At 43.5% G+C, this 27,454-nt stretch overlaps 1 protein-coding gene across 1 annotated transcript in view; it reads left to right on the top strand.

Annotated features, from left to right (window-relative positions):
• LOC102939366 (AGBL carboxypeptidase 4) overlaps positions 1-27,454 on the top strand; it is a 1,380,179-nt gene that overhangs the window by 1,150,496 nt on the left and 202,229 nt on the right. The window contains exon 9 of the mRNA XM_007062150.3: positions 17,727-17,838. Within this exon, the coding sequence (XP_007062212.1) occupies positions 17,727-17,838 (112 nt within the window). The remainder of the gene's footprint in view (positions 1-17,726; positions 17,839-27,454) is intronic.

Here is a 27,454-nt window from a genome sequence, read left to right on the forward strand (position 1 = left end):
GATCTCATGTGGTGTTCTCCCTTATTGCTTTATACATTTTACCTTGGGGTGAAATTGCTTGTTTCAAATATCTGTCATTCTATTACCGTTGAAATCTATGGTATGTTCAGATGATCACTGAAAACAGATGGAGTAAATGGCAGAAGACAGCTGAGTCCTACGTTAGAACAAAATGTAGGTTCGTGTCGCAGATAACTCACAAAGTATGTAGAAAGTTGGCCTACTTTCACAAGCAACTGGAAAAAAACCCTGTTATCTCCCTCCGCCTGAACTTTCATCTCCTTTCCCATCATTACTAACCCTGTTGCCAAACCCTTTTTTCCCAGTTTTGAAATCTTGCTGGAATTAAGTGGCTTCTGGATTTTGACAATGCAACATTTTGATGCATGTGTTTGTCACATCCTGATTAGATTGATATAACCTCTGCTCCCTTAGGTCCTCCTCAAAACTCAATTAATAAACTACAGTTTCATACAAGATGCTACCGCTAGGGTGATGAAACAGTCAGAGAAATTCAATTATATCATACACATCTTATCCATTTTCCACTGGCTTCCAGTCTGAAAGGAGATTGGATTTTCACAGTTCTTGGTGGTGGTTGCTGTTTTTTTTTTTTGGGAGGGGGGTGAGGGAGGGCAGGGGGAACAGCTATTGTCTTGTCTTCTGGACTTTAGTTAGAGTTTTCCCTCAGACTGGAGAGGTGCTTTCTGTCCCTACTTGTCCAGTCGGCCTTTATAGCATTCCTCTTTACATGTGTTTCCGTAACAGAAGGAAGCTCTGCATTCTGTGAGTTCTGTGCTGTATTTCCCTCCAACTCTTTCATACACACAAACATTCTTGGTGTGATCCAGTGGCCACTGAAGTTAATGGGAGTCTTTCCTTTGATTTCAGTAGATATTGGCTCAGACCTAAGTGCTTGAATTTGGATTTCAAAGGTGGGGATTCTAACCTCCATGTCTTGCACACAGCTGTGATGCCTATATAGAGGAACTGCTTGGTTTCTAAGAACGTCTTAGTGGCATAATCCCCACCACGCTGATAATCCTGGTGCTGCCACTTCTGACGTCCTACGAGCTGCTCTGTTAACCTTTCCTGCTTCGTGATGCTTCTGCCTATTCTTGGGCAATGGAATTAAGGATGCCTTCTGATTTATTTATTTTTCTGGTTTGGTTTGTGAAGTTCCAATGGGAATGCCCCAATGAAGATACAGCTGCTGCTGAGGGTGAACTTCCAACTGTTTTATGGGACTGGAGTACTAAAAACAAATCTAAATACAAGAACCTACACACTACGTCCCTGCATTTGGTACAATCTGCGGGACAAACTGCTCATCAGGTGTCAACCAGGGAGTTGGACTTTCTTAACATTGTCCAGCTGCAGTTTGAACAAGTATCCATACGTGTCTGAAATTGAAGGAAAGGCTCTTCCCATTAGGGAAATTAAGACACGTTCACTGTGGCAGGTGCCCTTTATGTGTCCAGGCTCATCATGGCGTTGCGTCATCTGTCAAATAAAGATGGCCAGTCATGGGCAAACCACTGACACAGGCAAACTATTTCAGACAAGTGCTTTGAACAGCTTTTCTCATAGCATTTCAGCTCTCAGCTCCATTCCTGCCTGGAAACAGGAAGGACAGTTGTTCATGAAAAGTGATGAGAGGGGAAATGTAAAGTGCAATCAGACATTTCAGAGCCATAAAGATGGGCTGGTGCAACATAAGTGAAAATTATTAGGCTGTTCTTCATTTTCCAAACCACATCTCCCATTTGTAATGTTTACCCACGTAGGCAGGTTTTAAAATGTTGTGTGTGCTGTCAAGGGGAAACCTATATTTGACGGGGGTGGCTTATTGTAACAATTTAGAGAGGAGGAAAGAATCCTTTTTACAGCCCCTATGAGTGAGTCAGACATGCTTCATCTCCACTTCTGACTTCCCTAAGGCTTGACAGTCTTCTAAAATATTAGGTTCTCTTTGGTTCAGGCTCTCTAGTTTTTTCATTCTCTCTCTCTCTCTCTCTCTCTTTTTAAGCACAGCAGCAATTTTCTCCTCCCACCCCCGTATTTCTGGAATAATTTGTTTCATGTTTGTTTGTTTGTGGTAAGCCCTTGGGAGCCTGAAATTGAAAACTGCTTCCTCCATCCCTGAGAAATGTGTGTTCCCTCATCATGCTCTCTCACTAGTTTGCTGAAGGGCTGTAGCTCTTGAATGCTGGATTGTGGATAGACTTTGCAAACAGACATAAGAGAAAATAAGAGGCAGGCCAATTAGGCCTCTCAGTGACAGTGTCCCTTAAAGAAGCCATATATATCATACCTTTTACAAGTGAATAGGGTTACCAGGTGTCTGGTTTTCGACCAGAATGCCTGGTCACAAAGGGACCCTGGTCGCTTCGGTTGGCGCCACTGACCGGGCCATTAAAAGCCTGGTCAGTGGGGGACCAGAGCTAAGGCAGGCTCCCTACCTGCCCTAGCTCCACGTGGCTCCCGGAAGCGGCCGCCAGGTCTCTGCAGCCCCTAGGCGCTGGGGCGGCCAGGGAGGCTCCGTGTGCTGCTTCTGCCTCAGAGCCGGTTCTGCAGCTCCCATTGGCCGGGAACCGTGACCAATGGGAGCTGTGGGGGGTGGTGGCTGCCGGTGCGAAGGCAGCACGCAGAGCCTCCTTGGCTGCCCATGGCCTAGAGGCCACAGGGACTTGGCAGATGCTTTCTCGGAGCCGTGATAAGCGCTGTCGGGACCCCGCACTCCCCCTGCACTCCAACTCCCTGCCCGGAGCCCCCTCCTGTGCCCCAAACCCCTCATCCCTGGCCACATCCCCAGCCCTCCCGCACCCCAACCCCTTGTCCCAGTTGGGTGAAAGTGAGTGAGGGTGGGGAAGAGCGACCAGCAGAGGAAGGGGGATGGAGTGAGCAGGAGCAGGGCCTCGGAGAAGGGGCAGGGCAGGGTTTTGTGTGATAAGAAAGTTGGCAACCCTACAAGTGAGCCCTGGTATCCTGATCAAATTCCAATTTGGGTAACTACATTCTGCCTTCCCCTAAATTCCCATCCTAAAATGTTGCGTAATGTTGCTGTAGGCTGTTAGACAGCAGATGTGCTCTTCCATGGAGTTAGTTGCGTTTCAGCACTGGATGAAATGATTTTTGTACATGTCTAGTGCAAGGCTCTTTCTATTGGAATCTGTTGCAAGCAGGAAGCCAGAATTCTACATCTACCTTCTATTGCTCAGGAGTGACATTAGACACAGCTAGCTGATTTTTGTGGAGGGACCCTTGCACCTTCTTGGGAGCCACATCAGGGTGGTAAAGGTCCAGTCGCTTTAAGGGTTTGCAACAGAAGAAGTGGCAGGGAGTTGATGGATGAGCACAGCTGCAGCCTGACTACCCCACCAAAACAGCCATTGGTAAATCTGCCTCTTTAAGGCTGCCCCTCCCCAAATACCAGCAGCCAAGAACTACCACCCAAGTGTGGCTCTGACCCAACCCTCCCAAAAGCTGAGGGGCAATGCCAAAGGCAGCAATAAATATTGCTCCATGTAGAGGTGACCAGAAGAAGGGTGGGAGGGAGAGGAGCCTGGCAAAAACTGAAGGGCAGTTGTGATCTGGCATTGTGGTGTTTGTGAGTGTGTGATTTGGTTTGAAACCTCACCACCGGCAATCATGCTTTTTAACCAAGAGGCTCTTATGTTGTGTTTCGCCCCGTCAGCATTCCAACCCTTCCCATCCCATATGTTATGCTCCAGGAGGCTGGCATGAACTACATTAATGGGATCTATCTCACGGAACGTAATGCCGGTTGCATCTTACATGTGTGGTGTTGATGATATCGAACATGGATGTGTAGCAAAGAGAAAAATGAATGCGAGTTTCCCTTAAACCTTGCCGCTAGTAATACCGTGTGTGTACTCGCTCTCCATTCATTTGCTTTTGCAGCACTCATGGGAGGTATTCCCAGTGAGCCTATGAAAGGTAGCATACGGCCAGGATCTTTTGGGTCAATTTCCTAGCAAATCTTGAATGTACTCATAGATGCGGGTGACTTAATATTCATGAAGAAATACTCAAACATACAGTAGCTGCTGGCTCCTAGGAAGCAGCCTACACTAGAAAAAGAACAGGGACCTGAAAGCCTCAGAGCTGCAGCTGTGTTAAAAGGATGTGCTCCCTTCTGAGCAGTGATGGAAATCTTTACCAAAAGCATTGTAACCTACAGTCAAGTTTGAAAGTAAAGGACCTAAGGATGAGAGGAGATGTATGATATCAAATCCAGTGACGTGCCAGACTGCTGGTACTGAAACTTTCATATGTGCATTAAAAAAGAAAAGAAAAATAATTCCAGCTGGAAGGTGGAGTTAAAGTAACTATCGCCACAGGATACATAGATAACGTGTCAGTCACCCATATCTATTCAACTGCTTCTTCGGTACTGTCTCTGCTACGCAGTAGTCCAACACATGTTCAATGATAGAAGGGATGTTAGCCCAGCTTCCTAGCTAGATTCCCACTTGGTTAATTACGTTCTGCCCACATAGAAAGTACCCTGCAAACTTAGTCTGGTGTGATTTTCTTTCTTGAGCTGTAATATGTGTTACCCTGTTAAACAGTCGCCACATTTTGCTGCAGAGGTAGCTGCTCTTCTAAAGCAGGCATAGTGAGATCTCTATGCCGAGTACGACTAGTTTGTTTTAATTTAGAATAATAGCACTTCTGGGTACAATAGTCTGCCAATGTACCCTGGTAATTTTTGAACCCTGCTCAGAAGGGGAAGCTAAAATGCGACGTGTGAAGCTACCTTTAAACAGTGTCTAGTTACTTAGAGACACAGTGACCATTGCCAGCTGCAGTGTTGGAGTCCCGAGGAAGGTGAGATGGCTGGACTAAAGTGAATGGAAAGATACCCAAGGCATTGCATGTCTGGCATAGTAATACCTTATATTTTTGTAACACATCTTATCCCAAATCACCTTAAATTGCAACAAATTGATAGACGGGTGGGAGATAGGATTCACCCACCACTGAAATACTGGCTGAAACATGACAGCTGTTTAACAGCACACTGCAGTGCTGCACAACCATTTAGGGCATGAAAACAGTCTAGTGCCTAAGTCAACCAGCAGGAGAATGGTTAGTAATCAAAAAATAATTATTTTGGCCAAGACAGTAGGGTTATTGCTTTTACTCTTAATTAATGGCAACAAGTGTTCAGGAACATGGTTTTTACATCTCATCCTAACACGATGCCTAACACGATTCTAGGGTATAGGCTTATTTCCCAATCACCAGCACCACTTCCTGTGTCTTAAGAAAAGCCCCAGGCCATATTAGTTATATTTTTATTATAATGAGATGGTTTTAGACTGGTGCCCTTAGAAATGTATCTCTCGTTATATTTATGGCTATCTCTCATGTACCTGCATAGTTGTTACTACAATGTACGGCCTCTAAAGGCACTTACTAGAAAGAGATTCCATTTGGAAACTGTTGGTACCTTTTATTTCTTTATTTGTTGCTGCCTGCCACTTCTGTACGAAATTGTTGCAACCTTGCAGCCTAATAACATTTCTTTCCCCAAAAGTAGCTTTTTAAATATTTAGATACCCATGTTCTCATGCAGTGTGCAATCTACACCAATAAAACATGAGCAAAGCAGCATGTACATATCTTTACATCCCTGTTGTACTTCCTAGAATTTTTTTAAACTGATTTCAAGAAATAGGAGGAAATTGAAGGAAGAGTAACAAAAATGATAAGGGGGTTGGAAGGACTGATCTCTGAGTAATGATTTAAAGGAACTGAATATGTATTATAAGCATGGCTGATAGCACTGTCGATTAGTAAGGGTGTCTGACACTTCCCACTATCAGCACGGTGGGCTGGACTAAATGACTTCTTGAGGTTCCGTCAAGTCCTACATTTCTATTATTCTATAAAACCCTGCTTTCAGTTGCTTATAACTTTGCTAAACTTTAGCCATTTCCATGCAGAGAGTCTGTCTCAAGCTCAGGGTTTTTTGTGTGGAAAATTTCAACCTAAATGGGTGGGCTATTTTCAGGAGGCTAGGGCAAAATATGTTGTTTTGTCCGTATTAAAAAAAAGTCCGATGATATTTTGTTTGAAAAGCTGTAGTGCCCCCATGGCTTGGAGCAAGGAAGTGTCGAGCGCTTCCAGCTGCAACTGAAATCAGTGGGAGCTGTGATTTGAACATATAAAGTGCTATATAAAGAATGCTAAGTATTATGAAAAATCTGGTATTAAGCATCTCAAAGTGGGCACCTGAAATTAGTGGATACTTTTGTCCCTAATGTCTCTCTGACTTAGCTCCCAACCTAATAAAATGGGGAGACTGCCATCCCCTCACCCCTCAGGGGTGTTGTGAAACTGAGGAAATTAATCATTCTCTCTTCAGAGCAGGGTTTAAATAGCGTGTCGTAAACAAGGCCAGGGGATTCACACTGAGTGACAGGTTTCAAAGTAGCAGCTGTGTTAGTCTGTATTCGCAAAAAGAAAAGGAGGACTTGTGGCACCGTAGAGGCTAACAAATTTATCTGCGCATAAGCTTTCGTGAGCTACAGCTCACTTCATCAGATGCATTGACTGAGTGAGGAGAACTCAAATTATTGACTAGCTGCTCATTACATGAGACCTGTCCATTCTGTGTATTGAACGAGTCAGGGGTCCTATGGAAACAATGATATGTGCTCCTTTACTTAAAGGCTGCATAGTAGTGTATAAGCACCAGGGGGCTGAATTAAGGTTGCCCAGACAAGCATAATTGTGTCATTTCCTAATTTCTAAGTGCTTGACTGTGAACCTTAATAATGTTTTTAATCTTTGTGTGTAATAGATGCTACTGAAAGATCCAAGTAGTCTTTCCTCGAGTTTTGTATAGTGCCTCAGTAGTCATCTACTGCCGACATGGTTACCCTGTCCATATGCTTGATGGTTATAAATACCAGATAGATATAGGTATACAAGTTGATATCACTAGTAGTAATTGGGTGAAATATTAAAAGGGAAATGTAAGGTGAATATCAGTGTGAGGCATTTTGAGCTGCTCTGTAATAATGTATAAACACTGTATGTTGACTTGGTTATTGGGGTGTTTACTGTAGGCATATGTTGGGTTAATTGACTAGAGCTTTGTAAGAAAGACAATCATGAAGCTAAAGAGTGGTTCAAGGTAAGCCACCCTCAGAAAACACTTGAGTGGTATTATGGGACAATACCCAAACGGTTAGTTGTGAAGATGTTACCTTCTCCCCAGCCAGCTGCAAATCTAGTTGTGTCCAGAACGTCCAAAGCCCAGGGAAGCAGAAGAACAAAGGAACAAAGGAACTCTGGCAGTTGCGAAAGGGTCTCTCTCTTGAGAAGGATGTAGTTGTTTGGGAGAGCCAGACTGACACCCAGGACCCACTGAAGAATATAGTCCTATATGGGTTTCCATAAGGTCTCCATAAGGCAGACATGCATGGAGACTCTGTTGTTTTAAAATCCCCTTTCTCTAAATACTTTGTCCTGTTGTTAAAGAAACATACTTTGGTTTAAAAATACTGTCTGGTGGTTCTATTCACCATTGGTCACATACTCCTAAAGGGAAGAACTGCAAGTGTTTGAACTCAATTGGACCTGTTGGGTAAGCGTAGCGGATACATACAGTACTGTACATGGGAACGGCCATACTGGGTCAGAGCAAAGGTCCACCCAGCCCAATATCCTGTCTTCTGACAGTGGCCAGTGCCAGGTGCCCCAGAGGGAATGAACAGAACAGGTACTCATCAAGTGATCCATCCCCTGTTGCCCATTCCCAGCTTCTGGCAAACAGAGGCTAGAGACACCATCCCTGACCATCCTGGCTAATAGCCATTGATGGACCTAACCTCCATGAATTTATCTAGTTCTTTTTTGAACCGTGTTATAATCTTGGCCTTCACAACATCCTCTGGCAAGGAGTTCCATAAGTTGACTGTGCGTTGTGTGAAAACGTACTTCCTTTTGTTTCCTTTAAACCTGCTGCCTATTAATTTCATTTGGTGGCTCCTAGTTCTCGTGTTATGTGAAGGAGTAAATAACACTTCCTTATTTACTTTCTCTACCAGTCATAATTTTCTAGACCTCTGTCATATCCCCCCTTAGTCGTCCTTTTCCAAGCTGAGAAGCCCCAGTCTTATTAATCTCTCCTCATACGGCAGCCATTCCATACCCCTAATCATTTTTGTTGCCCTTTTCTGAGCTTTTTCCAAGTCCAATATATCATGTTTGAGATGGGGTGACCACATCTGCAGACAATATTCAAGATGTGGGCGTACCATGGATTTATATAGAGGCAATATGATATTTTCTGTCTTATTATATATCCTTTTCTTAATAATTCCCAGCATTCGGTTTGCTTTTTGACTGCCGCTGCACATTGAGTGGATGTTTTCAGAGAACTATCCAAGACTCCAAGATCTCTTTCTCGAGTGGTAACAGCTAATTTAGATCCCATCATTTTATATGGATAGTTGGGATTGTTTTCCAATGTGCATTACTTTGCATTTATCAACATTGAATTTCATCTGCCATTTTGTTGCCCAGTCACCCAGTTTTGAGAGATCCTTTTGTAGCTCTACGCATTCTGCCTGAGACTTAACTATCTTGAGTAGTTTTGTATCATCTGCAAATTTTGCCACCTCACTATTTACCCCTTTCTCCAGATCATTTATGAATATGTTAAATAGGACTGGGCCCAGTACAGATCCCTGGGGGACACCACTATTCACCTCTCTCCATTCTGAAAACTGACCATTTATTCCTACCCTTTGTTTCCTATCCTTTAACCAGTTACCAATCCATGAGAGAACCTTCCCTCTTATCCCATGACTGCTTACTTTGCTTAAGAGCCTTTGGTGAGGGACCTTGTCAAAGGCTTTCTGAAAATATAAATACATTATATCCACTGGATCCCCTTGTCCACATGCTTCTTGACCCCCTCAAAGAATTCTAGTAGATTGGTGAGGCATGATTTCCCTTTACAAAAACCATTTTGACTCTTTCCCAACAAATTATGTTCATCTATGTGTCTGACAATTTTGTTCTTTACTATAGTTTCAACCAATTTGCCCGGTACTGAAGTCAGGCTTACCAGCCTGTAATTGCCAGAGTCTCCTCTGGAGCCCTTTTTAAAAATTGGCATCACATTAGATATACTCCAGTCATATGGTAGAGATGACAGTTAGTAGTCCTGCCATTTCACATTAGGGTTCCTTCAGAACTCTTGGGTGACTACCATCTGGTTCTGGTGACTTATTACTGTTTAGTTTACCAGTTTGTTCCAAAACTACCTTAATGATACCTCAATCTGGGACAATTCCTCAGATTTGTCGCCTAAAAAGAATGGCTCAGGTTTAGGAATCTCCCTCACATCTTCAACTGTGAAGACAGATGCAAAGAATTCATTTAGTTTCTCCGCAATGGCCTTATCATCCTTGCATGCTCCTTTAGCATCTCGATCATCCAGTGGCCACGCTGGTTGTTTAGCAGGCTTCCTGCTTCTGATGTACTTAACAATTTTTTTGCTATTACCTTTTGAGTCTTTGGCTAGCTGTTCTTCAAATTCATTTTTGGCCTTCCTAATTGTATTTTTATACTTCATTTGCCAGAGTTTATGCTCCTTTCTATTTTCCTCACAAGGATTTAACTTCCACTTTTAAAAGGATTCCTTGTTGCCTCTCGCTGCTTCTTTTACTTTGTTGTTTAGCCATGGTGGCTCCTTTTTGGTTCTCTTACTTTGTTTTTTTTTTTAATTTGTAACTGTAACTGTAGTCCAGGACCCGGTCTAAGTGTGGGAGAACTGTAGATTGCCACCCCAGGACAGGTAAAGGCATGAGGCCCGATACCTGAGGAGGTGCACTCAGGGCTTCTCTACATGAACAATTAGAACTGCTGCAAGCTGGGGTGTGACTCGACTCCACACTAGCCTGCTATGATCTAGCTATTCCTATGCACTCTACTGACGCGCATTAACAGGTCATTGACGTGCTTTGAGCTAGTCCAGTTTCAAAGAGGGCTAGATCAAAGCGTTCTAATGAACTGTTCATGCACATCAGCAGGGTTCACAGGGATAGTTAGGCTGTGACAGGCTAGCATGGGGGACATTCACACCCCAGCTTGCCACAGTCTAATTGTTCATTTAGACGATTACTGAGAGCAGGGCTGTCCCTAGCTATTCTGGGGCCCTAAGCAGCCCCCCCATGGGGGGGCAGGTCTCTGGGGGGGAGGGGCTGACTTGGGGGGCAGGGGGGAACCACGCCCCAGCACTCACCGGCGGCGTGGCTGGGCTGGGTCACTGCACTTCCTGCCGCCGGTGAGCGCAGGCCCAGCCCTGCTGCAGTCCTCAGGGGAGTGGAGGTGGGGCAGGGGCGGGGGGGGTGGAGCAGGGGCAGGGGCTTTGGGGAAGGGGTTGAGTGGGGGTGGGGCTGGGCCGGAGCGGGAGTGGGAGAAGGCGGGGCTGGGGCAGAGCAGCGGTGGGGGCTGTGGGGAAGAGGCAAAGCAGGGGGTGGAGCACCATGCAGCTGCGTACTTTGCGTATGGGTAGGGATGGTCCTGCCTCAGAGAGACTGGAAGGGGGACAGAGGTGCAGCTGTCCCTGTAACCATGACATAAGCTTCACAGCAGTGAGTTCTGTTGATTGTGCAGTAGTCTCCCAAGGAAAGTGTTGGAAGCCCCATCACTTGAAAAATTGAAAATCAAACTGGACAAAGGATTGGAGAATAAACTGTAAGGAGCAATGCTGCACTTGCCCCTGGGGACTAGCATACCTTTTACATCTATCTTCTCAGATTTTTTATGAAATCACAGGGCAAGATTTTCCTATCCTTGTAATGGACCTTGCCTCCAATATTCTGCTTTTGCTGCATGCACAGAAATCCTACTGACACCACTGAGAACTCAGTGTATGTAGGGAAAGTATAATCTCTGAACGGAGATGTGCTTTATAGATCGGAGAGGGGAATTCTACCCGTTTTCTCCTCAGTGCACATGCCTGTTACCAGCTATGGGAAATGCATGTGTTCGTCAGAAGAAGAAAATATCCCTTTTTGTTTATTTTTATTTAACACTGTTTACACAGAAAATAGCAAAACAGATCTCTAACCATCATGTACTATTTAAAACTCTGTCTCTACATAGTGCAAAGCTCATTTTGCAAACATCTACTCCACCATGTGGCCTTTGGGAGCTAATGCTGCTCTGTCTGTCCACTTGTGTTCTGGCAGGAGTATACAGTGCAGTGGTGATGTTAAATAGCCTTTTGTGAAGGTTTCCAGGGTTGTAAATTACACATGCAAAATGTTGCCAAAAAACCAAAACCAAAACTCACCCTTCCATGGCTGTAGCTGAAACCATAGCTGGCTCACTACCCTAATTGCCTTAAAACATGTCAGCCTGAAAGAATCCCCTTTTATGGATTATAGGCAAATGCATAAATCACAACCCCCAAGGACCCAAACGGTGAAATGCACACTAATGAAGACTCCAGCTTCTCCAGTGCTGACAGGTGAACATTTGATTTGTAAAATGTCATGCGTCTGAGAGGGTTAAAATGATATTTTCATTATATGAAGCCAGGATTCCATTTCTTTGCCTTGACCTCTCTCTCTCATTGTGCACAGTGACTATTGCAGACTACAGTCTCCCAGCAGTTCCTGCTGCAACTCTTGCTTCGAAGAGGAGCAACAACAGAGACCAATTACCCTCTGTCTCAGCTCTTTTTATTGCCTATGCCTGGAAAAAAGTATGCTGCATCTCCTCCCCTGCCCCCTACCCCTTTTCAATGTCAGACCCTAACCCTGACCGCAAGTGCCATTTGCGGATTTGAACGTACAGGCTTTGTGTGCGGTATTATCTGCAGATTCACCCGGTACTGATCCAATGAACCAACAAAGCCGAAGGGAAGTGTGTACAGTTCTCTTTGTAAAAAATCATATGCCATGAAAAAGGATTTCTTTAACTCCTTTACTCCATTATTCTCCATATCTCACCTTGTGGAAGAAGGTCTGTTAGTGAAAGACTCAGGATCATAGTAGGTGCAGAGAAGGAAAATGCCGGGGGGGGGAGAAGAATCAAAGCAAAGGGAAAGTTGGAGGTCCTGGAGATTTCTGTAACTTGGAGGTTCTTGAAAGGAAAGGCACAACCTGAAGGGAACATAAGCAGCTGTAAAATTTTTATGGCCCGGCATTGACCACATCACTAAACCCTTCTCAATTCTAGCAAGAAATTAGAAGGGGTTTGCTAAAGCAGCTATGCGAGGGATATTTTAAACCAGTGTTGGGTGAACCTCAGAATGTTAGGCAATGATTTGAACAGAAACCTCTTAGCGGTTTAGATGCTAGTTTGAGCTTCTTTGCTTTTGTCAAGGTGGGGTGGTAACCTCTTGAAGTAGAGAGAGATGGGGACTGCAAACATCTTCAGTTAGTTTCTGTTTCAGTATTGGAACTAATTTGCTTTGACTGGATTTGCACCTCCTTATGGTGGTTTAGTAGCAGAAATGTTTGCCAAAATAGTGAATTTCAGGGGACTATTGGAGAATCTTAATGGAACTGAATTTCTAATTCATAAGCCCAAGTATCTACAGCAGAAACCTGATTCTAAGAGTTATGCTCATCCAGTCATGGAACAGAAACATACCATGTCCAGTGTACTCTAAACCAACACGGTTTGAATTTGCAAGTGTTCGACATATGAATGTTTTAAAATTATGTTAATATGGACTATCAACAGCAATTGCTGATTGCTCAGAAAGTTCATAAAGACATAACGGTTGGTTTCCATGGAGGTGAAAATAGTGTCATAAAAAAAGTTTAGGGTTTCCCATTGTGAATGATCGGCAGGAGCAGGTGGCAAAGACAGAATGCTGCTTTCCTCCTTTATCACACCAAAATATGCAACCACCTCCCCCTTCATTCTGAATCATCTGCACCAACATCCCAATCCATTTCAGGCTCCAGTTCAAAATTACCCAGTTTGTTTTTAAAACCTTTCATCACTTTGCTCCAACCACCCTCACGAAGCTTGTTTCTCTCTACTTCCTTCCCCTCTCCCTTCACTTACCTGCATTTTCCATCCTTCCTGCAGCCTCACTGTTTTTTGAATGCAAGGCAGCTCTCTCAATCTGGTACATCCTTCTGTATTGCTCAGCCCCAGGTCTCATTTCAAAGCTCATCTTCAAATGTAACTTTTCTTCCTCTGCTTTTCTCAGTTTCTCTCTCTCTTTTGGGTTGGTTTTGTACTGAATGTTTTAGTTTATTTCTTGTACAATATAAACACACCACTGTTGTAGAATATACAACCCACCATCTTGCAATCTTTATGGGCCAGATTGTGGAGCTCTGTGTGACACTGGTGGGTACTCATGTGAACAGTTGGCACTGAAACCAATGGCACTCATTATGGTACTCACCGGTGTGAGTAAAGGATGAAAAATCTGGCCCTAAATCTTCAAAGGTTGATAGGGTGTAGTGGAACACAATTCTTTTCCCATTGCAGGGCTGGTGTTTTGAAGCAGTGTGAACTAGTGGATAGAGCAATGGTCTAGAACTTGGGAGACCTCAGTTCTATTCCCTGGGTGACCTTCAGCAAGTCACTCCACTTCCTCTGCCTCACTTTCCCTACCTGTACAAAGGGGATAATGATACTAACCTCCTTTGTAAAGTGCTTTGAGGTCTGCTGACGAAAAAACCTGTGTAAGAGCTAGGTGGTACTATTATTTCTAGGTTATGTATGGGGTACCTGAGACATCAGTCAACCAGTTAACTAATGGAAGCACCAAGCAACATGTACTTGGAAACAATCTGGTCTAGGCTGTGGAGAGGAGATTTAAAAATGAATGCAAGATGCAAATGGGAAACTACCCAGTTGAAACTGTTGCAGAGGATACATTGGACACAAGAGAGACTGCATTACCTGGGAGTAAAAGAGTAGCATGAGTGCAGGATCTGTAAAAGAGAGACAAGGCGCGTGAGGTAATATATTTTATTGGACCAACTTCTGTTAGTGAGAGAGAAGCTTTTGAGTTTACACAGAGCTCTCCTTCAGGTGTGGGAAACACACTCAGAGTGTCACAGCTAAATACAAGGTAGAACAGATGGTTTAGCATAAGGAGTTAACACATATTTCAAAGGACCATTCAAGGTGAAGTGACCTGTAACACCTCTCTAATCATACTGTGGGCGGGGGGGGAATGGGGCAGAGGAGGGAAATTAATGGGTTTATAGGTTCTTGTAATAAAACATAATTCCAGTGTCTCTGTTCAGGCCATGATTTTCAGTGTCTAGCAAAGTTATGAATTTAAGCTCCCCCACTCACCTTTTTGAAGATACTGTGCAGGTTTCCTTTGAAGATGAGGAGTGATAGGTAAGATATAGAGTGATCACTTTGTGAAAAGTGTTCACCAACAGGTGACACAGTGTTTTTGTCTCTCATCATTTTTCAGTTTGAGTTCCTTTGATAGTGTAGTGATTAGTTTCACCCACACATTTGTTACTGGGGTATTTAGTGCACTGGATGAGGTACACCACATGGTGTGATAGGCCTGTGCTGGACCCATGGGTCTTGAAAGGTGTATTTCTGGGGTGGGGTGTTGATCATCATAGCAGTGGAAATGTGTCTACATATCTTTTGTTCTGGCAGGGTCTGGATCTCTTGAGTGGTGTGTCCTGGTCTGTGGGGAGCTTGCTTCTGATGGTGAGGTTGGGGAGCTTTTTGAAGGCCGAAAGAGGGGTCCAGGAAAGATTTCTTTCAGCATGTGGTCCCCATTGAGTATGGATATATAAAAGTCATGCAGAAGCCTCTCACCATATGTTTTGGCCATGTCCAGTTATGCATAAGTTTTGGGAGACTGTTTTATGTGAAATAAGATCAATAATCAAATCTGAAGTGCCAAGGAAAACAACTTTGTTTCCTTGGAGATGGCACAAGTTTGCAAGAGATGAATAAAGAAAACATTATGGATGCAAATTAGTCTGTAGGTAAATAAGTAAAAAGAAAACTGAACACTGCTCCAAAACTGGAAAGACCTACTAATGCCCATATCAGAGTAAATTAACTGTTGCTTCAATAGAGGTGAAATACAGTGATATCGTAGATTAACTAAATGATATTTTGAAATTAGTTTGGGATCATATTAAGTAATGATGGATAATCCCATCTGAATAACTTTGTCTTTGTTTTTTTTTTTTTGTTTCTGAAATGTTGGTGCAATTTTCTCACATTCATTTGTTGCGTAAAATAGATCCTGAAATTCATCATAAAGAGTGATTCATAGGAAATTTGTCCTGTGTTGGTTAGTTACAGAAATTATGCATAATTATTTCTGTTCCCTGGTCGGGTGAGTTATGTAACTAACAAATACTGTGCAAACGTCAATTCGCAATTCCCGTTTGAACTTAGTTGTTGTTTTTCGTGTGCTCTATAGCCTGATTGCTCAAATGACCAAGGAAAGTGAACATGGTGGAATCAAAATTTGTTTGCTTTCTGTGATGTTACTACTTTAAAATATGTTTAAATGTAAATGACCTGGTCTAGTCATGCAGGAGATGCGATTTCTGGCACCGAGCTCCTACAAAAGATGTCCTGTGGAGTCAGCATGCTGTGTCCTAGCGTGGTTTGCCAAACAGCAAGAAAATTCATTGTGAGCATGAAGGTTTCTAAGTTTGCAAAATGAAAAGTCGGTTAGTGTGATTCTGATCTCTTACCAGTTTTACACCATTTACTTTTCAGTGGCGATACTCCTGTTTTATGCTAGTGCCAATGAGGTCAGAGGCAGGCATCGTGAGAGGAGCTGAGCAGGAATGGGGTTTCCTGTTCTGCAAAAAATTCAAAGATTTTTCTCACTTTTTTTTTCCCATTCCATGTGAAATGAAACAAATCTGTTTTGTTTTGCAGAAGAGCAGGCTGTCTGGCTCACCAGCTGCCAAGGTGACAAAATGGTCAGGTAGCCCAGCCATCCACATGACCTTTAAGTGGGCAGCCTGGGGAACTGGCCAGGTGGGGAATCAGCCACCTGACTTCCTGAGTAACAGGCGAACTGGCCTCCTGACTTCAGAGGTGACCACCTGGGGGCAATCATTCTGCTGCCTTCCCACAAGCCCTGCCCTGATGGGGTACCTGAGAGGTGGGAAGCTGGAGCCAGGAGAACCCACCTGCCAATTAATTGGCTGCTTGCCTGATCTGTCAAAATTTTTGACAGAATCGATACATTCTTGCAGAATGCTGTTCTGTTGGAAGATTTCTGACCAGCTCAAGTGTTGAGTTTAATTTTGTGGTTTCAACCCGACACTTTCCTCTTCCAAGTTGTGCATTTTGTGTTTCTATACAAGCCTGTGCTTTGGCTCAGCATTTAGGATGTTGGGTATTTTCCTTTCATTTTTGCCTATTAAATGTAAAGTCCTAACTCCCAGATTCTTCATATTTTTGTTAAACTACATTACTAGAGCAAATCTCTATTGTTTGTATAGGTGTATTTAAAAGATTAAGATAGAACAGGCCTTCACACAATGGTTTGTGGATCAACGAAAGCTCTTTACGTCTCAAGAAGCTTTAAGGTTTAGTAGCAAATTTGATTGCATTGTTTAGTTTTATATATAGGAAAATTTGTATCTTTGCCTGGGGTTGTCTGTTGTTGTTTCTGTTGAGAATCAGTATGATTCCTGCATTGCTGAACCATATCCACTGGTCAGATCTTGCTCTGTCAGGGTGACAATTATATGTTGCACTTGATGCCCAAAGGTGGGGTAGATGACACCTAAAGTGGACAGCAGATGTGATCCCTGCCCTGAGGAGTTTACAAACCGTGGGGCTCATTCTGCAACCCTTCCTTGTGTTCAGAAGTACCTCACTCTGCCAGTAGTCTGGGTGACTTTAGAGGGACTTTTTGAGAGGAAGATATAACTCAACCTGAGTAAGGGGGACAGTATTAGACTCGAAATTAGACCATGAAGTACCAGGAGGAATACGAGTCAGCAGGGAGAGAAGAGGAGTCAGAAGTAACATATAGGATCTCACATTAAGAAGGTTACATGGTTGATCTGCTTAGTAAGGGCTAGTTCATGGCATGATAAAGTAAATAGGGTTGGGCTTTCTTTTCATGTAAATGGAATAGATGGCTTTCTTGTCTAATTTTGTGTAGGTTTGGCAACAGAGAGAAGGACTGAAAAGCCCTGGCTCAGTGAAAACACTTAAACGCATGCTTAAGTCCATCCCTATTCCATGAAGCACTCAAGCACCCTCTTAATGCCCGTTGACTTCCATGTGTTTAAGGGCTTCTCTGAGGATGGGGTAGGAGCATGGTGGGTCAACTTTGGCAGAACCTTGCAGACGTAGCTGGTACGTGGAAGAAAGTGGGAAGACAGTCATGGGCTAAGTGGGTGAATGGACTATTGAGACTGTCATTGTTGGCACTGCAGCATGGTCAGATTGGGGAGGTGAAGTGGAAAAGGACAAGGCTGGCTGAAAGGGAGGTTGAGGGAACAATGATATGAAGGGTAAGAAGCTTAAATGTGAGTCACCAAAGGTGCTGCTACAGAAATCCTGCCGACCGGGTCATAACAGGTCACCGCCTGATTTCTCCTACTGCTCTGGAGAGAACTTGCCCTGTTTTTTGCTAGGAGCTTTGCACCAGCCAGCAGGACTTCCACCTAATTCTGTCTGACATGGGTATAAGTTGAAGACCATACTGATGGCTGTTTTGTGTGTTTGTACAGGTGCTCCTTGATGGGGTTTGATTTAAACCGACACTGGGTGGATCCGTCTCCCTGGGCTCATCCCACGCTGCATGGAGTAAAACAGCTCATCGTTCAGATGTACAACAATCCGGTGAGTGGGGACACTTACACTGGAAAAGCATCTTCCCCGAGGTAGAGCATTGCATTGCATTGCATAGGCGGAGCCTGCGGGCCGCTTCAGGCAGCTGACAATTCTGACCTGGACAGATCCTGTGGCAAACCTTTAAAAAGGGAACCAAGCAAACAACACCTCCGCTGCATGTCATCAGGGAACATTTGAAGTGTTGTTTCTCATTGGGAACATTCAAGTGGAGAGAGCAAGTTCAAATAAGTTCAGCGCAGATTATACAGGGAATAGTGCTGAACGCAGGGCCCAAATTCAATTGAGCAGCTCTTGTGATGTCTTGAGCTGGATTCAAAACAGCAGGCCCCTGAAATTGAATTACCAAGTGGCACTGATGTTTAATCCAGAGGTCTGGTAGGCATTGCTATGTAGTGTATGGGCAGGAAGGAAATAATATTTGTAAGTATTCCATGAACACATGCGTAGGCTCGGTTAGAGAAGCCGAGATGTTCGTGAAGTGAAATCTCTGCTAATCAGAGGAGATGCATTGCAGGGAATGTGGGGAAGAGGAGGAGGAAGGCAGACAGTTATTGAATGTTTGACCTCAAAGTGGAGAAGGATTAATGAACACACAACCTGAGAAAAAGCGCTGAACAAAGATGGAGACGGGGTAGGAAAAAAAGAAATGATTCTAGGCACTCTCTGGGAAATATGAGGGGATTTTATACACATTGTTTGTTGTATGGAATTCCTGATATTAATTTGATAATTGTGCTTCCCATTTTGCCAATCAGGTGTGTTTCTTTCACATAAACTGTGGTTTTTCTTTTTCCTTTTGTGTGTGTGTATTTATATGTGTATATAATGGCATGGCTTGGCACCTCACAAGACAGAGGGACTACTACTCTTGGGTAGTCAGTCCTAGTTCTAGCTTTTCCCTCTAACCCCGTGGCTTGCCAGTGAACCCCATGCCCAAAATAGCATATAACAACGTCAATATAGGAGCGGCTTCAGGATAAGCTAGGAAATTAGCCACGTAGGGGGCCTCAGCTTGTGCAGAAGAGTGGTACTCTGGAGTGGAATTCCACTGCAGGAAGAACTTACTTAGATTGTGAGCTTTTTGAGGCAGGATCCGCCTTTGAATTCTGTGTTTGTGCAGTCCCTAGCACAACGGGGTTCTAGCCTGTGATGGAGGCTCCTAGCTGCTGCGGCAGAACAATCAAAAAGAATAATAGTAAAGGAAGAAGCTGGCCAGGCAGGGTCTATTCTCCCTCTCTTTTTCCATCCCAAAGAGCAACCAGACTCTCTTCCTACCTGATGCAGAGGGCTTGCAAGCTGCATCATTAGAGAAGGCTGTTTCTCCCAGGGGTAAAGAGGTCCTTGAGTCTAACAGGGAAGCTGGGTGGAGAGAGCTCACCAGCTGGTGTCCATATCGGTTGTGTTACTAGCTGAGGTCAGCAGCAGTAAAATGAAATTGCCTTTGGATAAAAATGTTTCCTTAGCTTGGGCCTCATCCTAAGGATTTCTGACGTCATTCAGGGCTGATAATGCTCAGCACCAGCAGTTCTCAGAGCCAGACTGTCTTCTCACACTAAATGATACGCTATGGGACAACTCTTTTCCTGGGGGAGTGCTTTACTGCTAGTCCCTCTGAGCCAATTAATATTTGCATGAACTGACAATAAGCAAGGGGCTGGGAAGAAGAGAAGGAGGGAAGAGTTGCCAGTTGCCTCAGAGGGAGAAAATGAGATCACACGTGGGCCTTTCCGCTATAGCGTTGATGGATTTTAGTGGTACACGTTCAGGCTGACACCCTCCCCCCCACCTGGGGCAGACGACCATCACAAAGTCTCTGAATCGCTTAGTCTTAAGTATTGCCCAGGTGTAAATTTCACCCTCAGCTGCTTTGGTGAGGAGCACATGTTAAATGTCTGGCTACCCAGATGGATAGGAAGACAAAACAGTTCCATGTCTCTTTCCTATTCTTGTCAAATTGTAACTGATCTGGGAATTATCATGTAAGATAGTGTTAACCCTCCTGCTTCCTCTCCTTCTCAATTCAACAAAACAAAAACCAGAAGAAAATGAACTGAAATAAAATGCAAAATAAGGTTCACCCCACAATAAATGCATTAGAAAACTACCCTAATCCCTCCCACTCTACACGCTCTCAAGCATAAAAATTTGCCACTTCCAAGATCCGTCATGGGGAACTGCCCATAAGAGATTTGATTGTTTAAAGCAAAGGAAGTCCAGTTTAATGTTGCTATCCTATAACAGCCTGGTACAGCCCCTTTAGATGTATTCGTTTCCTTAAATCATTTAAGAAAAATTAGCTGCCATAACAACATAAAGCAGCTTTTAAAATATTGCAACTTAGGAGGATTTTTCTTCTTCTGCAGTCTGGAAGATAAGCTGTTTCCTTTGAAAAAGTTCACTCTGTATGTGGGGGCAAGTGACATGGGAATAAGGGAAGCAGTTTTAGCTCTCTCTCTAAGACTCACGTGTACACATACAGACACTCTGCTGTAGTTACAGTGGCTCTCCAGAGGAGAAGGGATCTAGGGTATGGGCTAGAAGTAGTCAGGCCTGAGGAGAAGTGTGAATTTGGACTTTATGGGGCATGTGTTTGCAGTGCAGGTTGTGAAAGAATCCCACTTATAGTTCTTTTCGGCTTGATAGATCTCACTTCCACACTCTGTCTAGCCAAGTTCTTAAACTGTGTCCATCTCTAGAGCTGGTGAGATTGGTGCAACCACTGCTGGAATACTGTGTCCAGTTCTGGCACCCACAATTGAAGAAGGATGATGATAACTGAAGAGGGTTCAGAGAAGACCCAAGAATGATAAAAGGATCAGAAAACATTCCTTATGGTGATAGACACAAGGAGGTCAATCTATTTAGCTTAATAAAGAGAAGGTTAAGGGGTTACTTGGTTACAGTCTGTAGGTGCCTACATGGGGAACAGATATTTGATAATGGGCTCTTAAATCTAGTAGAGAAAGGTATAAGATGATCTAATGGCTAGATACATTCAGACTGGAAATAATATGTAAATTTTTAACTGAGAGTAATTAACCATGGGAACAATTTACCAAGGTTACTGGTGGATTCTCTATCACTAGCAATTTTTCAATCGAGATTGGATGCTTTTCTAAAAAATTTGCTCTAGTGTCAGCTGACTCGGTCCAGCCACAAAGGTTTTATTGCAGTGGAGGCATCCCCAAATGGTCTCTCTTCTCCGTGCCCCTCCTCATTCCTCTTTTAGGGTATGACTACGCTGCATTGTAAAGCTGGGTCCTTGGGACCCATTCTGGTGGAGTCAGTGTTTCTAAGCCCATTCTTGAGCATCCCCACTGCACTGTATACCTGGGTTTACAATTACTGGATCCAGGTCTTGCAACTATGCTAACATGCCCACACTGCACTATTCAGACCTTCTGGCTTGGTTGTGCTGCTTGAATTGTATCTGCAATATAAAATGATACGGCTGTCACAGAGGGACTCAGGGTCTCCCAACCCCAGTTGGTGGGTTCTAAGACCCAGATCCTGAGTGCTTGCTGACCTGATTCATAAAGATTTGTGTGGACGATAGAGGGCTTTGGGCTCAAATCTGAGTCTGAGCCTGGGTTTTCAATGCAGTGTAGACATATTCTTATAGACCCTGTTCCTCAGTATTCTACTACCTTCCCCTTTGCAAGACCTTCTTTTTGCTGCTCTAGCTATTTATGGCCCTTTTGGCCACTAACCAGTGTGATTGTTGCTTACCTTTCATGCTCTGACATCCCCTATCCTTCTGATAATGCTTTGGTGACCCTCTAGATCTACTTGGCTCAGTCGGGGGCAGTTTAATTGTCATTCAAACTCCCTTTCTCCCAGCCAGGCTTCAGGTGACAGCATCTAAAGGGGTTGCCATCAAGGGTGATAGGCCTAATGTTTTGCCTACCCTGAAAATGGAAGAATATTTTACAGTGGCCTCCTGATCCTGGAAAAATCTGCTGAAAAATCTGCTGTTCAAATTGTGAAAACAACTCTGTGGTGGCCCTATAAAAACAAACGCAGCCTTTCTTGTGCATCATGGACACAAGCTCACCCCAGGTCTCGCTGAAATTTTGAAGGGTGAATCTGTATTTTCCAGTATCACCAGTTATAAAGGAAAAGGCTTATTTGGGGGGCAGGCAGTCTAGTCCAGTAGATAAACGGGTCACTTCACTAGGAGTCAGGTGATTTTTGTTTGAAACTTGCTTTCATATTCTGCAGTACAAAGATATCTGTAATGACAACATTGTTTTCATGATCTCCCACCATCACCCCACTCTGCAGTGCTCTGTTCCTCACCAGACAACTCAATAAGAAAAACACAGCTCATCTCCCTGTTGCACACACTGTGTTGGAGTTTGACATAAATTTTCCTTTTGGCAGGTCAGCAAATTGTGTCAGTCTTATAGGCGCCACTTCCACTCATCTCCTGAAATGATGTTATTAGTATTATCATCAATGTGATACTGTACGGCCGACAAATAAAGTATAATAATAGACTTTGCAGGAATTTGGTGTCAAAATTGCACACTTAAGCTTCCTACACTATGAGCCTGCAAGGGGTATTATCTAATCTAACATTTGAATGTCTGAAAGCAATTGTTTTCTGCTCCATATTTCCACCACACACACGCTCTCAGATTTCCCAAACCCTTATGTATCATAGCAGCAAAGTGGAGAATATTTCAGAGCAGAGCTCAAAAACTAATTTGCACTCCTACTCAAACCATTTTGAATGTTAATAAATGAAGCGGGGGAGGAGGGTGAGTGAAACTGTCCAGGATGAGCCCATCCATTTTGATTTGTTCTCAGCCACTGAGTAGCACAGGGAACGTGTACCCCGTTTGTAACTTTGTTCTGTTTGGGATTGTGCTTACAGATGAAGAGACATGGGAGCAATGTAAGCAGCAAAGTCACTTGGAGGGTTTTTTTAAGCAAAGGAGCTGTTTGTGCTGGAAGATAAATTAGAGCCATGCGGCCAAATGCTTGGCCCTGGTATGGCTGCATTGTGCTTGTTCAGTGTGTGACAAAGTTCCTGCTCTACCTTGGTGGGTCTTGCGCTTATTGGCGGATTTGCTCGCCTTGGAGCTTCACGGCAGCCCTCAGTTTGGCCGTTTTCATAAACCCACAGTCCAGGTCAACTCCTCCTGTGTCTGACCAGGAGTTGGGAGGTTTGGGGGGAATCCGGGCCCGCCCTCTACTCTGGGTTCCAGCCCAGGGTCCTGTGGAATGCAGCTGTCTAGAGTGACTCCTGGAACAGCTGTGTGACCGCTACAACTCCCTGGGCTACTTCCCCATGGCCTCCTCCCAACCTCTTCTTTATCCTCACCAAAGGACCTTCCTCCTGGTGTCTGATAATACTTGTACTCCTCAGTCCTCCAACAGGTTCTCACTTTCAGTTCCTAGCACCTCTTGCTGCCAGCTCCTTACACGTGCACCACAAACTGAAGTGAGCTCCTTTTTAAACCCAGGTGCCCTGATTAGCCTGCCTTAATTGATTCTAGCAGCTTCTTGATTGGCTGCAGGTGTTCTAATCAGCCTGTCTGTCTTAATTGTCTCCAGAAGGTTCCTGATTGTTCTGGAACTTTCCCTGTTATCTTACCAGGGAAAAGGGACCTACTTAACCTGGGGCTAATATATCTGCCTTCTGTTACTCTCCTGTAGCCAACTGGCCCGACCCTGTCACAAGTGGTACAAGGTATTAGCTTTGCTATAACACAGACTTACCCAGCCAGTATGGGAAACACTGTAGCAATTCCGATAACACCAAGCACCTGGCTCTCTGGTGCAGTAGCTGGAAAAGAGGAGGTCTTGAGGATCACCTCAGCAGTCTGGCAGTATCCAGTGACTGTCATACATGCCACACATCTGTCTGAGGCACTACATGGCTGTAGTGTCTGAGAAGCAATCCACACCCCATGAGAAAGGGAAGCACTGTTATGCTAATTTTACAGGTGGCGAATTAAGGCATAGAGAGACTAGTCCAAGGGCACACGAGAAGTTTGCAACAGAACAGGGAATCGAGCCTGGGTCCCTGATTCAGATGTTAGCACCTGAACCCCGGTATCCTTCCCTCAGGCTCCTTTTTATGCTGCCCATAGCTTAGACTTAGCTGAGCATCTGTTGGGTGGTAGGGTAACAACGGGCCTGAGGAGAAGGCTTTGGTAGTTCTGGCTGCTGTCAACTAGGGATGCCGTGTTCCCCTTGTAAAGAAATAGTACGTTGGATTAACAGTAGAGCTGGTTAACATTTTTTGTCACAAAATGTTTTTCCAACCAAAATGAAGAAAAAAAAAAAGCCCTGCAGAAAACATTGTTCAAAATATTTTAGCTTTTGATTAAAAAATTGAAGATTTACCAAACAATGAACCAAAGTTAGGCGTGTGTCTGGATGCAGGCAAGATGCTCCCCCAGCAACACCTTAATATTCTACAAATACAGCATCAGTGTGTGGCTGGGACCAGCCCAACCCACAGCCCCCTCATGAATTCCCTGCCTGCAAAGAGTAGGCATAATTCTTGTGTGATAGGAGCTGTTGCTTTGTGGCCATTCATAAGTATGCATAGAAAAATGCAGACCGTGTCCATGGTCATGCTTCCTTGCTCCTCTCCATTATAGAAGTCACAGACGACCCTACAGATCAGGTTTTCCACAGCTTGTTACATACAGCCCACTTGCAGCCTGCACTCCTGTTGCTGCATTGTCCATTATTTGGCCCTGTACGTGCGGGGGCCAGTGCAGCCACCCTAGGGAAGGAAGAAAGCAGCTGATTAACAGTATGCAGAATAGCACAGGGAATGGTGACGCTTGTATCTGATTGAACATGCAGGGGGCATGTTTTAGGCAGTTAGAATATAGTTACTTGCATTGGAATTTGGCCAGGACACTGAGCAAATAAGACTCCTGCTCTTTTGAAAAGCGCCATCGATTTCCTTAATGACCACAAGTTGTCAGGACCTTAGTCTGTCTTCTCATTAGAAAACTCCCCTCTGAGCATTTTAATAAAACAAAACTTCTTCTTGAGTATTTTTGAAACCTGAAAAGCTGAGCTTTTAAACTTCAAGGCCCCAGAAACAGCTTAACACCAAAGACCTGATAGGAATATTACTTTGACTTTGTGTGTGGCTACCCTGTAGTTTTGCATACGTTTTCTTGATATAGAGCCCAGTTTAAGCTGTTGAATGGGGTCTGTATCTATAATGTTCCCTAAGAGCTATTATGTGAGAGAGATTGGTTATTTGAATCATTAATCAGTCTCTGGATGGCTGAAAGTTCATATATTTCATGGCTGTTTTTCATGAAAAATGTGACCTATTCATAGTGTGTTCTAACCCGCATTGGAACAAGACTTAATTTCACTTCTTGTTAAAGCTTTTCTGCCAACCGTCTTCCATTACACTAGTAAACGTTAGAAACCATATCAAAACCCAGAGGACCCCTATATGCAGAACTCCATTGCAAAGGATTCTCAGACAGGAAAACTGTATTAACTTTCAGGTTTCAGAGTAACAGCCGTGTTAGTCTGTATTCGCAAAAAGAAAAGGAGGACTTGTGGCACCTTAGAGACTAACCAATTTATTTGAGCATAAACTTTCGTTCAAATAAATTGGTTAGTCTCTAAGGTGCCACAAGTACTCCTTTTCTTTTTGTATTAACTTTGTAACTCTTTCAAGCCAGAGTCAAGTTAGCATCATAGCTTGTATTTTCCCAGATGGTAGGTTTCACCAATTTCTTAGGATCTGCTTATTATATCCCTAAGATACTGCTAGTAAAATCACATTAAGGGAAATGTGTTAATTAGATGGAAGTTTAATTTTCTTATTGTTAGCAAATATATCTTAATATAGTGATTTTGCAACATAAAATTTAGCAATAGTTCTAATAATTTTATAATAGTTTACTATATCTATTTCTATGGCTCCCATCAGACATCTTTTGCAAGAGTACTGATACTTGCAGATTAATAGATTTCAAGACCAGAAGGGACCATTATGATCACCTAATTTGCCTTCCTACATAAAACAGGCCACTGAATTTCATCTAAAGTAGTTTGCCTGAGTGGGAATAGAACCCGTGCAGGCCTCACAAAAGAAAGTGCTCATTTCGAGCAACTGGACCACTGGGGAGAATAGCTGTTCAAGGACCCTCAAAAGGCTGAGGTTCATAACAAATGAACACTCAGAAGCTTGGGTGCTTATCTAAACCATGTTCACAACCCCTTTCCTCTCCAAAATTGGGCTGGAAATGCCATGTGACTAGTCCTTTTAATTTTATTTTTTTTATTTTTAAAAAGTTCATTTTAATATTTCAGACTTTAGGAAACTGTTTGGTTGTGTTTGAATTTTGGACAAAGGTTCATGTTGATTCTTTAATTGAAATGAACCATGTTACTTATACCTAATGTGAAATCTCAGAAACGTTGATCCTTGGTCATTTTTCAGAGCATCAGTCTCGAAGATGCAAAAATATCATATTACTAAGGCAGACTTATCTGCATGTATATCCTTTGAAACAAACACAACAACATGCACCTTGAGGCATTGAAGGAAGCCTTACTGCTTTAGGTCATTCTCTGCAACAAACTTTAGAGTCTGGCTAGGAATGTGAACTTGTTACTTTTTACCAGACTCTCCTGAGGAAATCAACTTGCCGTCCAATGTCCTCATGATTATTGCATAGCTTTACTAAAAGAGATCCTCTGGTGATTACTTTGCTAAATCCTCTAGATTACTGTCTATAAAGCAATGTTTCCCAAAGTGCAGTATATGCCTCTCTGGAGGTGGTGAAGGACAAGCCAGGAGAGTGACCAGACCTCGTAGTTGTTCTTCAGGAGTCTCAGCTTCCATTTTTTTAAAAGTAATTCCGTAGGTGTTATGGTATGAAGAAAACCTTCAAAATGTGAAGCGAGCATAATCAATTCAGATATGTCTGCCTGAGTTTGCAGAGAGCCTGAACCAGTCACTCTGAGATGCAAACTGTCTCATTCATTTCTGTGAGTACTACCCAGATGCCAACGATGAAACTGAAAATGTCAACACCATTAACCATTGCACTTCTCACCAAAGAAAGGAGAGGAAGGCTCATGTTATCAAGATTGACCCCAGCATTTCATAAAGTGTGTGTGTGTGTTGGGGGGGGGGGGCACAGCACAAAAGACTAGCTGGGGCAATGTGGATGATGGCTCCGTTAAGATGTACACAACACAGGGAAGGTTTGCAGAGGTGGTGTGGGACGTCTGCTTAGAAAGTTGGGAAATGCTGCTGTAAAGGATCCATGATCTATAGCTTTCTGTCTCCACATGTACCCTGATTATTATTTTTCAGGGTATGTGGGGGTTACTTTAGAGCTGTTTCAAGCTCCAAATTAACCCTGTAGCTGGGATACACAGAATCCTTAATTACAGAGCATTTACACAAGTAATAACACTGCAGAAAAAATAACATTGCTAATTTTCAAGCTGATTGTGTTGCTTAATGTGGGCCGTATCTGCAGGTGTTTGTCATGTACGCTCCTTTTCTGTACATAAGAATGCCTTACATGTGAGGTTTATAAAATGGTCTACTGTAGTGAAAATCATGACCTCATTCATTATTTTATATCCAGCT

This window comes from Chelonia mydas, chromosome 8 (assembly GCF_015237465.2).
Source record: "Chelonia mydas isolate rCheMyd1 chromosome 8, rCheMyd1.pri.v2, whole genome shotgun sequence".
NCBI classification, from domain to species: domain Eukaryota; kingdom Metazoa; phylum Chordata; order Testudines; family Cheloniidae; genus Chelonia; species Chelonia mydas.